Source organism: Carassius auratus, chromosome 46 (genome assembly GCF_003368295.1).
Source record: "Carassius auratus strain Wakin chromosome 46, ASM336829v1, whole genome shotgun sequence".
Taxonomy (NCBI): Eukaryota; Metazoa; Chordata; class Actinopteri; order Cypriniformes; family Cyprinidae; genus Carassius; species Carassius auratus.
This window is the reverse complement of record NC_039288.1, coordinates 6,120,734-6,134,694: the sequence shown is the minus strand read 5'-3', so window position 1 is coordinate 6,134,694 and position 13,961 is coordinate 6,120,734. Positions and strand designations below refer to the sequence as shown.

The following is a 13,961-nucleotide window of genomic DNA, read 5'->3' as shown; positions in this document are numbered from 1 at the left end:
TAACAAACAAACATACACTCAATCACTCATACAAGGGAAAGGGCAAATGAGATTTGATGGATGATACCATCAGGAAAAACAGAAAATGAAGCTGTGAAAAGAGTCAGTTAACCTTGTGAGTAAAACTATCAGCGCCGTTTGTAACGGGGTCTATTGCTTATACTAAACCTCTGTTTCGTTTAGTTTAATGTAAGATACTTGCATTTCCTTGTCCTGGAATGAGCATCTGGATGCAAAGTCTTGATGGTTTGGAGGTTCGGTGGTGAAGGAATCGCGAGAAACTTTCTTCCAGTTTTGAAGAATGATGATATCCATAGGTGTCCTGACTTGATGGTGATTGGGAGTTTCTTCCCAGTGGAAAAGAGCTAAGAGAGACATCAGCTTAGATCATAAGATCTTTGGTGAATGGAAAGACAACGCATGAAGCCTGGTGCAGGCTTAAGGGTCCAAGAATTCTAGCTCACATACTCTTAACAGAAGAAAGGAAAGCAGATTCAGACATAGGAGGCAGAACTGCGTCTGGACCTTTTTAAAGTCTTAAGACGGATCATGCCTCTTAGGAAGGGTTTGTCCAATGAGAAAGGCTAAAATTCCAAGTGGGAGTTTGGAAATACTGGGGAGTTATACAACCCTTTGTATGAAAGCCTGGTAATATGCATATATAACTGGATTAGAAGTTGAAACTAGTAAGGATTCTTAGAACACTAATATGTTGCATAGGTATCAACATATAATATACACTCTCGTTAAGATCATCAGAAGATGAAATTATAGATACTAAACATGGCAAGATTACATATAGGTAAAATTACATGAAGGAGTAGTTCTACCACAAGCATGCATTAAACATAAACAAGACAAAAATACAATATACAATGTGTGTTCATTCAAAGAAAGGTTTTTCTATGAATTAATTAGAGAAGAGTTCATTTTTGTAGCAGTACATTTAAAGCCCCTTTCAAACTGCCATTCCGGCAAATACAGGGGTAAAGTGTTCCTGCAATTGGTCCCTGGTCGCTAGATTTGGCACTTTCACACTGCCAGTGATGACCCGTTATATGTGCGTGCTTTCACACACAACCCTTGAAGATCCTGTAACGACACGTGACATCAGCGCATGACGTGTAATGTACGAGTCGACAACGCTAGGCATGTTATACTTTCATTGAAGCAAGCAAACGGTCTCGGCGTCAGCGCGGGAAGTGAGTAACTAATTGATCTCTGCTTCATTACAGTTTGCACATATGTTTTCTTCGCGAATGTTGATCTTCCTTCAAAACAGCCAGTAAAAGAGTCGCGCGATAACGCGCGTCATCACTTCGACACAGAATTAGATTTGGCTTTTGTTCACACAGCGCTCATCCCCGGTCGAACCCCCCAATGTTACTAGGTCCCCGATCCGGGTTCAATTCGGTAATCAATTCCGGGACGCGGTTGCTTTCACACAGAAGGTGACCCGGCAATGTTACGGAAATATTGCGGGTCCGACGTGCAGTGTGAAAGAGAGAACTTAGTAGGGGGAAGATCCTCTCCACATTCTCTTAGGCCATTAAAGTTATATGGTATAGCTGAGGTGTCGTGGTTGCCATGGTAATCAGGGGTCTGGAGTCATTCACAGACATCCTGGCACCTAGTATTTTTATTGGCTGAGGGGTCTCTGATCATTTGTTGATCTAATGAATAATTGATTTGTTAAATCAAATAAAAATGGTGTGTCTGATTGGTCCAGATGCTTCAAGACAAATAATAAAAAATAAAAATAAAAGTGTTAATGAATGGTTGGCCTTCTGGAAAGTATGTTAATTTACTTTTACTCAATACTTGGTAGGGGCTCCTTTTGCTTTAATTACTGCATCAATTCGGCGTGGCATGGAGGTGATCAGTTTGTGGCACTGCTGAGATTATGTGGAATATTCCTTGTGAAGTTCACTCAAATTCTTGAATCGATTTTGCTTGACAATCCTCATAAGGCTGTTTTTCCACACTTTTTCCTTCCACTCAACTTTCTGTTAACATGCTTGGATACAGCACTCTGTGAACAGCCAGCTATGAATGAATGAATGCTACTTCAGTCTGTGTGCACAATACACAATTTGAGTTGAATTACTGAAATGAACTTTTCCACGACATTCTAATTTATTGAGATGCCCATTAAATTTCCATTAAATGTAAAAATCCAGTGAGATCTTTGTTTGTACAAGGAGTCTGACAACAGCCAGTGCTCCACACAGAGATCTGATCTCACCAACATCCAGTCTGTCTGGAATTCCATGAATAAACAGAACAAACTGAGACAGACTAAATACAGAAGAACTGTCAAGTCAAGTCACCTTTATTTATATAGTGCTTTTATATAGCACAAAATACATTGCATCAAAGCAACTGAGCAACATTCATTAGGAAAACAGTGTGTCAATAATGCAAAAGACAGTTAAAGGAAGTTCATCATTGAATTCAGTGATGTCATCTCTGTTCAGTTTAAATAGTGTATGTGCATTTATTTGCAATCAAGTCAACGATATCGCTGTAGATGAAATGACCCCAACTATGCAATCCATATGCGACAGCGGCAAGGAACTGAAACTCCATCGGTGACAGAATGGAGAAAAAACCTTGGGAGAAACCAGGCTCAGTTGGGGGGCCAGTTCTCCAGTTCGCCAGTTCTCTTGACCAGACGAAACCAGTAGTTCAATTCCAGGCTGCAGCAAAGTCAGATTGTGCAGAAGAATCATCTGTTTCCTGTGGTCTTGCCCTGGTGGTGATCTGAGACAAGGTCTTTACAGGGGATCTGTATCTGGGGCTCTAGTTGTCCTGGTCTCCGCTGTCTTTCAGGGATGTAGAGGTCCTTTCTAGGTGCTGATCCACCATCTGGTCTGGATACGTACTGGATCCGGGTGACTGCAGTGACCCTCTGATCTGGATACAGACCGGATCTGGTGGCTACGGTGACCTCGGAATAAGAGAGAAACAAACTAATAGCGTGGATGCCATTCTTCTAATGATGTAGCAGATACATCGGGTGGTATGGAAAGTGTTCCCAGTTTACCTAATTAATAGCCGCATTTCCACTGTCGGGTCAGTGCGAGCCAGGGCTTAAAGCGGGCCAGGCGGGGCTCATAGCCTCGGGCCAGTAGCATAAAGGCCAGAATAGCGCAGGGTTTCCACAGTGGAGCCTGAAGCTCCGCTGTGCGTCACTAAAACACGCCCTTTACACGCGTCTCAGAACAACGTAATGCAACCTCATCATTTCACCAACAAAGAGAAGTTATCAGAAAACTAAGACATAAGTGACTGGAACATGCGCGATCATAAAACGAACATGATAAAAGCGGCCGTTTGTTTGCATGCTTTGTTAAATATTTAAATTCAAAAGCATCTATGTTTTACTATAGAATAAGTGAGACATTGATCATATTGATTTAATTTATCAGGACTCAAAATTAATCACACATAAATACACTTATTTCTATTTTATTTATTTATTTTTAACGCTTATGAAAATAGCCTGCTTATTCAGTCGAGTCTGTTTCTGTTTATTTGTAGCCACAGTGGCCGTCACATTTAGAATAAATGATAATATCTCTATTTTTATAAAAGCTCCTGAACAAAAAACATTTATATTTTTTTATGTTAGTCAATGTGAGCTAAACTCTCGAGACGAACTTGTGACAGATAATATAAGTTACTAAATAAATACACAGTTGTGATAGAGAATAAGAAGCTGACGGAACTGTTTCTCAGGGGGTCTATAGTGCGCTGTCTGATGCGATACTGTAGATGACGGCTGAATGGTTACAATTTTATCTCTAATAGTATCGATTTTAGAAGTCAACTGTGGCAATGTCTCCAAGACACTTCAAGAAATCTAACTCAAAGCTACCTGAAAAACAATTCGCAAGTGCACCTAGGACAAAAGTTTTTTTTAAACCCATACAGTTGTGTGGTCACACCAAAGGTTGATTTAAGTTAGTTAAATTAATAGAAATTATTTAATAAAATCTGTTTAAGACATTATTTTTGACAGCGTCCTCACTATAAAGTGCCTGAAACTTTGCACAGTATACTGTAGCTTTGCAGGTTTCTTGAAGCATTTTGGAGACATTGCCACAGTTCTTCTGGATTTAGTCTCTCAGTTGGTTCTTTTTCTTCATGTTATTCCAGACAGATTGGATGACGGTGAGATCAGATCTCTGTGTGGAGCACTGACTGCTGTCAGACTCCTTGTGCAAAGAAAAATCTCACTGGATTGTTACACTGAATTGCAAAAATAATGTTTGGAAATGTAAACTGATATTTACTACTGACAGACTACAGCAAAAGATACAGTCATGGCCAAAAATATTGCCCCCCTGGTAAATATGATCAAAGGAGGCTGTCAAAATTAATCTGCATTGTTAATCCTTTTGATCTTTTATTTGAAAAAATCACAAAAATCTAAACTTCTATTGGATATTAACAATTTAAAATGTGGGTATATAGCATTATGAAATTATTTTTTTTTCTCAAATACAAGTTGGACACAATTATTGGCTCCCCTAGAAATGTTTAGTAAAATATTTCTGAAGTATATTCCCATTCATTTTCACAATTTTGAGTACTCCAGGGTGATTATGAACATAAAAATTATCCAGCCGGCTTTGTGTTTCACATAAATATAAATAGGAGGGGAAACAAAGCCCAAATTCCCTTAATCATCCATCGCAATGACAAAAACCAAAATATATATTTCTGATGTGCAGCAAAAGATAAATGAGCTTCACAAACCGGTGAAGTGGCTTTAAGAAAAGATTCAAACATGTGGTCATAAGTGAAATAATTATTTGCATTTTAAATTGTTGTTTCATGTGAAAACAAAGTGAACACAGGAAACTGAGGTGTTTGAGGTGTAGACTTCATAGTTTAAAAAAGGGAAGAGGATGTGTGTCTATATCAACCTAATGCACGGTGAGGAGGAGAGTTGAGTTGCTAAAAACTCTCAAATGACCACAGCTGGAGAACTACAGAAAATGGTCCATTTGTTGTTTCATTAAAACCTGTTGTTTGGGAGGGTTTCAAGAAAAAATTCATATATATATATATATATTTGTTTTTTTACTTTTGTAGTTAATAAAGTAATAATCAGTCAAAATGCTATTATTATTCATTATGTCAAGCGCACTGCATTTTGGAGTAGCGTACAGAGAATAATTTGAATACTATGCATAGTGAACACACTATGTACTGCATAAATAGAATGAGTATCATGCTTTTTTAATATTATCATTCTTTTTCCCATTTGCTTTATTTCAGGATGGAGATGACCCATTTTGGGAATGCCAAGTACGTTACTTGACTTTCCTAGGTGTGGGCCATGACACACATACTTTTGCTGTCATAGTGGATGCAGGAACCCAGCGCTTTGAGTGCCATGTGTTCTGGTGTGAGCCAGATGCTGGGATCATCTCTGAGGCAATTCAGGCTGCATGCATGGTGAGGCAATACTACATTTAATTGACTTTCACCCTACAAATATCACAGCATTTCATCGATTCTGCATTGATATAAAATTTAGTTCAAAAATCTGTTAAAGGGGTCATATGATGCAATTTAAATTATTCCCTTCTCTTTGGAGTGTTACAAGCTCTTGGTGCATAAAGAAGATCTGTAAAGTTGCAAAGAATAAAGTCAACCACTCCTACCTAAAAAGGCTCATTCTAACACACATCTACGTTACAATGTGGGAAGATTTGCATAACACCACAAAATGTTCACCCAAAGAAAAAAGGCATTTTTATTCTCGCTGCTGTGTTGTGAAGAAAAATGCATTATGAAAGACAGGGCATAGAGGAGCAGCAGTAACGTACATTATATGGGAAATAATGTTGTTGTTTTTGTTCTTTTTTTTTACCTTAAACTGCATATACACATTGAATTACACCAAATACACAAAACAATGCTGTTTTTAGCAACGTCATATGACCCCTTAAATGTCTTCAAATTATTTCTGTTGTAAATGTCTGGTGCCCCCTTCAGGTTCAATACCAGAAGTGTTTGGTTGCACAGACTCCTCCTGTGCGGTCAAAAGTGTGGAGGGAAGGCTCCAAAGTCAAACGAGCCAACTCCATGGATGGCTCTAGCTTCCCGCCCCGACACCAAGCACACACACCTTCCAAAACGGTATCCCCCAGCGTGAAGAAGGGCATGCTGGCATTTTTTGAGACATTCCAGAATAAACATTCGGCAGTACCCACACCCTAACAACAGCACCTCTAGGAGGAGGATGGGTCCTGATGGGCTTTGAGGAGGGGGATATCAGGAGATGGAGAGATGAAAGGAATGAATAAACATGAAACCTAAAAAGCTTGAGAAATATGAGTATCCTTTGCCCTTGGCATTTTTAGACTTAATTTCTCTAGTATGACCTCAACAAAAAACAACCCACCTATTTGCCCTTAATAATAAGAGTGTTCTAAAAGATTGACATATCTGAATGTAGGTGTGCAGAACAGTGTTTAAATGACAATAAGGTGCTGTGCTCTCACATTCCCAATACTGACAGAATGCTTTGCAATGTAAATGCTATTATACAACAGTTAATTACTGTCCTCAAATGTGATTGGTATAAGACTAATTTGCACGGCACCGGCACACATTGTTCGTCAGGTTTTGTGAGTTGGCTCTTGTTCTTGTTCAGCCTTTTTCAGATCATGGAAGAGACGTGACATTGTAAACTGGTGATTGTCGGTGTTGGTGACTATCAGTGCAGTGTGAATTAGAGTACAAATTCTCTAAATCATCGACTTGAATCATTGACTCAAATGTGTTGCCCAGAGATGCGGTGATTAATTCTGCTTTTAACTTTTTCCATTGGCTAAGCAAGAAAAGTAAGAGGCATATTGTGTCTGAAAAGTAAGTACAAACTGTTGTATAAAAGCAATATCACACTTGCAGAAGAACAGCTCTATTGCACGTGTAATACTACTGACAAAGATCTATTTTGTGAAGAACAACAATGCAGATCTAACAACTGTGTGACTGAGAAACATCTAATAACCCTGCATGCCTTAGAACCTCAGAATCAGAAATGAATCATATCAACATCTGAAGCTTCTACGACCAATAGTATGTTGTGCAATAGGATGTATATCGCAGTTGAATCAAATTGTCAGACATTCTGATAACAAGTAATGATGTCTAGCGACCTTATTCTTGTATGACTAATGTAGACAGTAGAGATTTTCCATTTAGGTCACATTAATGGTCAAAAAGCAAATTTAGCTTAAACCTACTAGTTGTGTTCGTATATATATATTAACAGTAAACGGTTTGTGAAAATGGATGATGTTTGCTGTTCTAATACACCTTTAAAATCAAATAAAGTGGAGAATATTCAAGGTTGTTACTCCATCTTGAGCAAACAGAGCAATTTTCACACACAACAAAGAGACCTCAATAACATAGTGCTATTAGTGCAAGAGTCGTGCTTTAGACAGAACCTGCCTGTGTCTCTATCTGTGTTTCTATTGTTAGCTCAGAAATGTAGATTAGATGAGTCTCTACATTGCTTTTTATAATCTTTCCGGTTTGTGGAGTCCTCAGTTTAGTGAATGTAATAAGCTCTTTCAAAGCGCATGTTGATCTGAGATGCCCACAGGCACTTGAGCACCCACACGGATGCAACTGAAGGAAGTTATGTGATGCTATATTTAAAATATGCAACTGCTCTTTCCCTTCCCTTAAAAAAAAAAAAGAAAGAAAGAAAGAAAGAAAAAGTATTATATCACAAATGAACTCAGGTCTCTTTAATGCTAAAACAAAGGGGGAAGTACAGAAGCGGACGAGTCTCCAGCATGTAAGATCATAGACAAGAAGCCTTGAGAAGAGAGTTTGATTGATAGTCTTAGTTAACGGTCATGTAGCACCTTGTGTTTCTTTTCTTTTTTTTTCTATTTATACTCTAAATAAACAAAACAACAACTTCTCTCTATATATTTGCAGTATTTCAGAACAAAAACGGTCATGTATATGGTTTTGTATTATTCTTTGTGATTGTTATTAATCAGAATGACATGCCGACCTGAATACACCATTTGGGCCATTAAACTGCTTGAAACTCTGGCTCTGTTGTCATTCATTTGTGTTCAGTGTCTAATACACCTGTTTTTTCCTCACCATTTCAGAAACAAAGTGTCCAGAACAAGCAAATATAATGTTTAATACTCCATTGCGTTCTTTAAGGTTTGAAGTCTTTGGCACTGGCAGAATCCTCATTTCCTGAGACGGGCTCCTTGTGTTTTATGTCCAGACTCTCATAATCATCTTTTAAATGGAGAAAAGATGTATTACTTATCAGACATTTACTATAAAACAGCATAATTTCAAGTATGAATTGCTAGAGTGGCAACTTCCTCACGAAACAAACTAAAGGCTGACAAATTTACAAAATGTGTCCCAGATAAACAGCACGTCTTTGAATGTCACTCTATCAGATCATTTATCTCAGATTGTGCACTTACCTTCCTTTCTGTGTATAAGAGATTCATACTCTGTTTCCCTTTGTTCAAGCTCTGTGACAAATAAAGCAATCACTTCGAATGTATCCCAAATATATATCTATATCTATATCTATATCTATATATATATATATATATATATATATATATATATATATATATATATATATATATATATATATATATATATATATATCTCTATATATATATATATATTAAAAGAAATTAAACAAACTAGCTGTTTTTCAACATGAAGCATAATATGGCACTTTGCAAGTTCTAATACTTTTAAACTTACATTTTGTGACCCACGTGAATTTACTTATTGTTTCTAAATATTGTACAATATTGATGCTTGCCTTTTTGGACTGTATTATCAGTTGTTTTTTCGGAACGTAAATTGTTCTCTTGCATCTCTGAATTATGTTGGTATGAAACATGGACACTGGAAAAAAAAATTTATATGCAAATGCTGAAACATCTTTTACATAAGTAAAATTCTTCTAGATTATAATGCAAAAACAATTGAAGCAAATTAATGATACCTTTGTTTGAGATTAATGTGCTTCCAGTACAAGTAGAGAAGGAACACAGATGCGATGACGGCAAGCCATAGTGCTATAGAAATACTGATGAGAGGATCTTTGCCTAAGCAATTTTTCTCAACAGTATTTTCTTCAATGGCAGAAAAATTAACTGGGCAATTGAACAAGTATTCAACAAAAAATAAATTAATGTTGTCTTAAACAATAAAAATGCTATTATGTTGCTTTGGTATATGGCTGTGTGATGTGATAAAGTAGGGTGTAAGATATTCATGCACTTGGTCTTAAATGTATTTAATTCTAATTTATGAATCCAGAACCAAGTTGTGGGTGAATGAAATTAAATCGGTCTTACCTGGAGTATGAGGCATTGTTCCTGTCAGCAGATATGTAATATAATAAGGTTCAAATACATTCAGTAACACAATAATTTATGTGATAACATTTTAATTTGCAAAGGAAATGACAAAGAGATTTTCAGATGACCTCTTGCACAGCATTAATTGAATGCCCTTTTTTTAAACTGTGAAGTCTAAACCTCAAACACCTCAGTTTCCTGAGTTCACTTTGTTTTCACATAGCAACAATTTAAAATTCAAATAACTACTACACTAATGACCCCATGTTTGACTCTGGATAATTTTGGGGTAGGTTTTGGGCAATGGTAGGTTAATTGTAATTGTAATTGTATTGTAATTAATATATATATATATATATATATATATATATATATATATATATATATATATATATATATATATATATATATATATATATATATATAGTACAGACCAAAAGTTTGGACACACCTTCTCATTCAAAGAGTTTTCTTTATTTTCATGACTATGAAAATTGTAGATTTACACTGAAGGCATCAAAACTATGAATTAAAACATGTGGATTATATATGGAATTATATACATAACAAAAAAAGTGTGAAACAACTGAAAATATGTCATATTCTAGGTTCTTCAAAGTAGCCAACTTTTGCTTTGATTACTGCTTTGCACACTCTTGGCATTCTCTTGATGAGCTTCAAGAGGTAGTCACCTGAAATGGTCTTCCAACAGTCTTGAAGGAGTTCCCCGAGAGATGCTTAGCACTTGTTGGCCCTTTTGCCTTCAGTCTGCGGTCCAGCTCACCCCTAAACCATCTGGATTGGGTTCAGGTCCGGTGACTGTGGAGGCCAGGTCATCTGGCGCAGCACCCCATCACTCTCCTTCTTGGTCAAATAACCCTTGATGCCTTCAGTGTGACTCTACAATTTTCATAGTCATGAAAATAAAGAAAACTCTTTGAATGAGAAGGTGTGTCCAAACTTTTGGTCTGTACTATATATATATATATATATATATATATATATATATATATATATATATATATATATATATATATATATATATATATATATATATATATATATTATATGTATAATTATAATATGAAACGTATCCCACTAACATTTGATTGCAAGATTATATATTCTGTTGTAATATACCAGTGCTATATTGAAGCTATCTTTTCTAAATGGGTGTACGGTTCGTTTTAATGTATAGCCTATTTAGATAGTTTAGGGGGGAAATGTAAAATGTAAAAAATAAACTTTTGTTTGCAACAGTTTATTCAGTGTAATTAGACTTTCGAGTCTAGCCTTGTTCGGCAGTGGCGTAGCCAGGGGAGGGGCCATGGGGGCACTGGCCCCTCCTGAAAACTGATTGGCCCCCCCTTGTGCCCCCACCCTTCTACTTGTCTGTCACTCACAAATTCAAATTATAATCGTTCAGTTTAGTAAATAACTCATGATTGCGTCGCGATGCTTCTCAACGAGGACCAAGAATAGCGAGCTGCTGTTTTCCAACGAAAAAAGCACCTATTTTAAATAGCTTATGTTTTTCGATTAGCGAGTTGTTGCAGTGCAAGAAGTGTTTGGTAATAACGTTAACGTCTTTCGGTGTTAGACAGACCAGGTTCGATGACGATGTTATCTCCTAGAGCAGACCAAGATGCTAATCATTATATTTACTATGCTCCTCTGATGCTGAATGTAAAAGGGGTTTACTGCGTTACGATTTACTTTTTTTTTTTTTTTTTGGCCGAACGCGCCGATATGGGCAACAACGCAATTTAAAGCAATGGTTTAAAAAAATATATATAGCTAATAGCAATTCAATAAAGTCATTATTGAATCATGCAGTCGATTAGCGACTTTTTCACTCAAGTGAGGTGACGAAACAAATCGTGTAATGTTTATCTAACGCGCCACACTTGAGACTTTTTTTTAAAAGTCTATATGGGTGAGACACATGCAAAAACATCGTTTTTTTTTACTGGTCAATTTTGAGATTTGGGGCTATTTGTCTTCAGTAACATGTCTTCTTTCAGACTTGTGGTGAAAAAAAGTCCAAAATACACATATAGGTCTTTATTTTTCTACACCTTTAGTCTATTTGCGTCTGTAGATTCCTAATAAATTCAGATGCCGTTCTAAATCACCATGGTGCTCCGCGATTGCTGTCTGCACCCTGGAAAGCTCTCTCTCTAGCTCTCTCTCCCTCCCTTCACAGAAGTTATTGACAAAACGTCATTTGATGACACCCAGAAACATTCTCAAAAAAATCATACATAATTATTTAATGCATGATTAAATAGCAAAATAAATAACTAATACTAAAATAACACTGGAGTAATTAAGTTATTCTAAACTGTTTTATAGGATCCACATATTTTACATGTTAAATTAAAGCTACCTTTTTGAACAAGTAGCTTTCTAACAAAGTATGGATATATGATATTTTTAAATCAATATGCTCAAGATTAATTAGCCTTGACATAAGTTGATTTTGTTTATTCATCAATGCAAATTTCCTGCATCTGCTGCTATGCAAATTGAATGGGATGTGAATAATATTTATTTCTATGAATTATTAATGTTATTCTGCATTTATATTAATAAGGCTATTATATATATATATATATATATATATATATATATATATATATATATATATTATATAAGGCTATTATAAATAAATTCTATTATTATTATTTGTGAGTTGTACACTATTCATACATTGGATTATTTTATTTATTACAGTTTTACTTTCACTTTTGTAAAGTGAAAAGTTAATACAAATTGTATTTGATTTTTTTTGTTATACCTGCTATTAAAATATAATAGGCTATCACTGTTTATTACTGATTTTAAAGGTTACTGAACTCTTGAAATGATTTGGATATACAGTTCAAACAACACAAGATTGGCCCCTCTGTATTAATCGTGGCCCCTCTTGTGCCCCCCAGTTGAAAAAATCCTAGAATCGCCCCTGTTGTTCGGTGAATATACATTTTATTAATATGTCTTTCGGCCCTTGGTTTTTATTAGGGATGCACGATATTGGATTTTGGCCGATATTCGATATGCCGATATTTTCAAAATAATTTTGGCCGATGCTGATACCGATATCGATATATATACAAATATATACTGATATATTAAACTTTAATTTTACTGAAGAGAAATCCATGTATCTCTTCTGTACTGATTCTACCATAAATGTATTATTTTACAAATGTAGACAGACATTCACATCTGAAAAACAGGTCAATTATTTCACTTGGAGAATATCGGTTTGGCTCATCAGCAGAAATATTCATATCGGGCGATACCGATGATGGTCATTTTAAGCTTTTATCGGCCGATACCGATGTTGTGCCGATATTATCGTGCATCCCTAGTTTTTATATATGGTATTAGGGTTTAGTAATTGATCAGGCTCCCTAAAAAAGTATGCCCATCAACAACCCATCCAGAGCTGTTTGTTCTATGGGTTCTTGAGTAGCTTGTGTGTTACTCATACTGATTAAAAACTGACTGAGGGAGCAATCCGAACCAATTCGATAAGTTGGGCCAGACTGACTGAAAATAAACAAAATTTAGGAATGACTGGCAAAACGCTTCTCAGGACAGTCGGAGTGGGCACCACTGGTGATGAGTTGTTTGTGTTTTTTGTCTGGCTTTCTTTGTGTGTAGCTACCATTTGATGACGAAAATATGTTACAATACCACTATATTTACTTGGGATAAAAACATTTATATTCCCGAGGGGGCACCCGGATTTGAACCGGGGACCTCTTGATCTGCAGTCAAATGCTCTACCACTGAGCTATACCCCCATCCATGCTCCCGTGCTACACAGATACCTTCTCAAAATTAACTGAGGAGTAGCGCAATGAATAATAATGCGAAAGTATATATGAGCATATTTATACGATTATATTTGAGGGAAATAGCTCCGTAATATGTATATGCTGTCATTAATAATAGCAACATAATATATATTTCTAAATAAACAGCGACCAAAAACAATGCATACGTCGCGACAGAGAATGTCTAATATGGCGAGAAGTTTCACTCTCACTACAGTTCCGGCTTCTGAACTGGATGCAGTTCCACTCTGATTCCTATTGAAGGCGCTCACAGGACGAGTACAGAATGAATCAAGGACTGCTTGTTAAGTCTGACGTCACACAGCAACGCTGTCCAAACGCTCTATCAGTTACCACCATAGACATCATATAAAATTTATTTGGAGAGTCAAGACAGAATATATTAAAAAGAAAACCATAATCAGAAGTGTTTTAGAAGGAGGACTTAAGGCTTTAGACTTTGACACTATCAATAACACATTTAAGTTGTTTTATTTTCACAAACAAGCCTTGAATGCATGGAAATTAGTCTACAAAAACAAATTCTCTCCCCATTCCTGTTTTTTTTTTTCTTTTTTCTTTTTTTTTGGGAACTATTGGTGTATGATTGAAAGAGCACAGGTTAGAGTTATTTAAGCATTTTTAAGGAAAGCTGGGCTTTTATTATAGGTTATATGATAAGAAATGTTTCCCCTTCTCCCCTCCCTCTTCTTCTGCA

The 13,961-nt window shown here is 36.2% G+C and overlaps 1 protein-coding gene and 1 non-coding gene across 4 annotated transcripts in view; one reads left to right on the top strand and one right to left on the bottom strand.

Moving 5' to 3' along the window:
- The window catches only part of LOC113063986 (amyloid-beta A4 precursor protein-binding family B member 3), a 38,309-nt gene extending 30,212 nt beyond the window's left edge, over positions 1 to 8,097 (top strand). For all 3 annotated transcript variants that reach the window (XM_026234459.1, XM_026234460.1, XM_026234458.1), the window contains 2 exons: positions 5,290 to 5,469; positions 6,013 to 8,097. In XM_026234459.1, coding sequence (XP_026090244.1) covers positions 5,290 to 5,469; positions 6,013 to 6,237 — 405 coding nt within the window. In that variant the 3' untranslated portion in view covers positions 6,238 to 8,097. The remainder of the gene's footprint in view (positions 1 to 5,289; positions 5,470 to 6,012) is intronic.
- A 5,041-nt stretch (positions 8,098 to 13,138) lies between these two features.
- Positions 13,139 to 13,210, bottom strand: trnac-gca (transfer RNA cysteine (anticodon GCA)). Its single transcript has one exon. It is a non-coding gene; the product is annotated as a tRNA-Cys (tRNA).
- Positions 13,211 to 13,961: the final 751 nt, after the last annotated feature.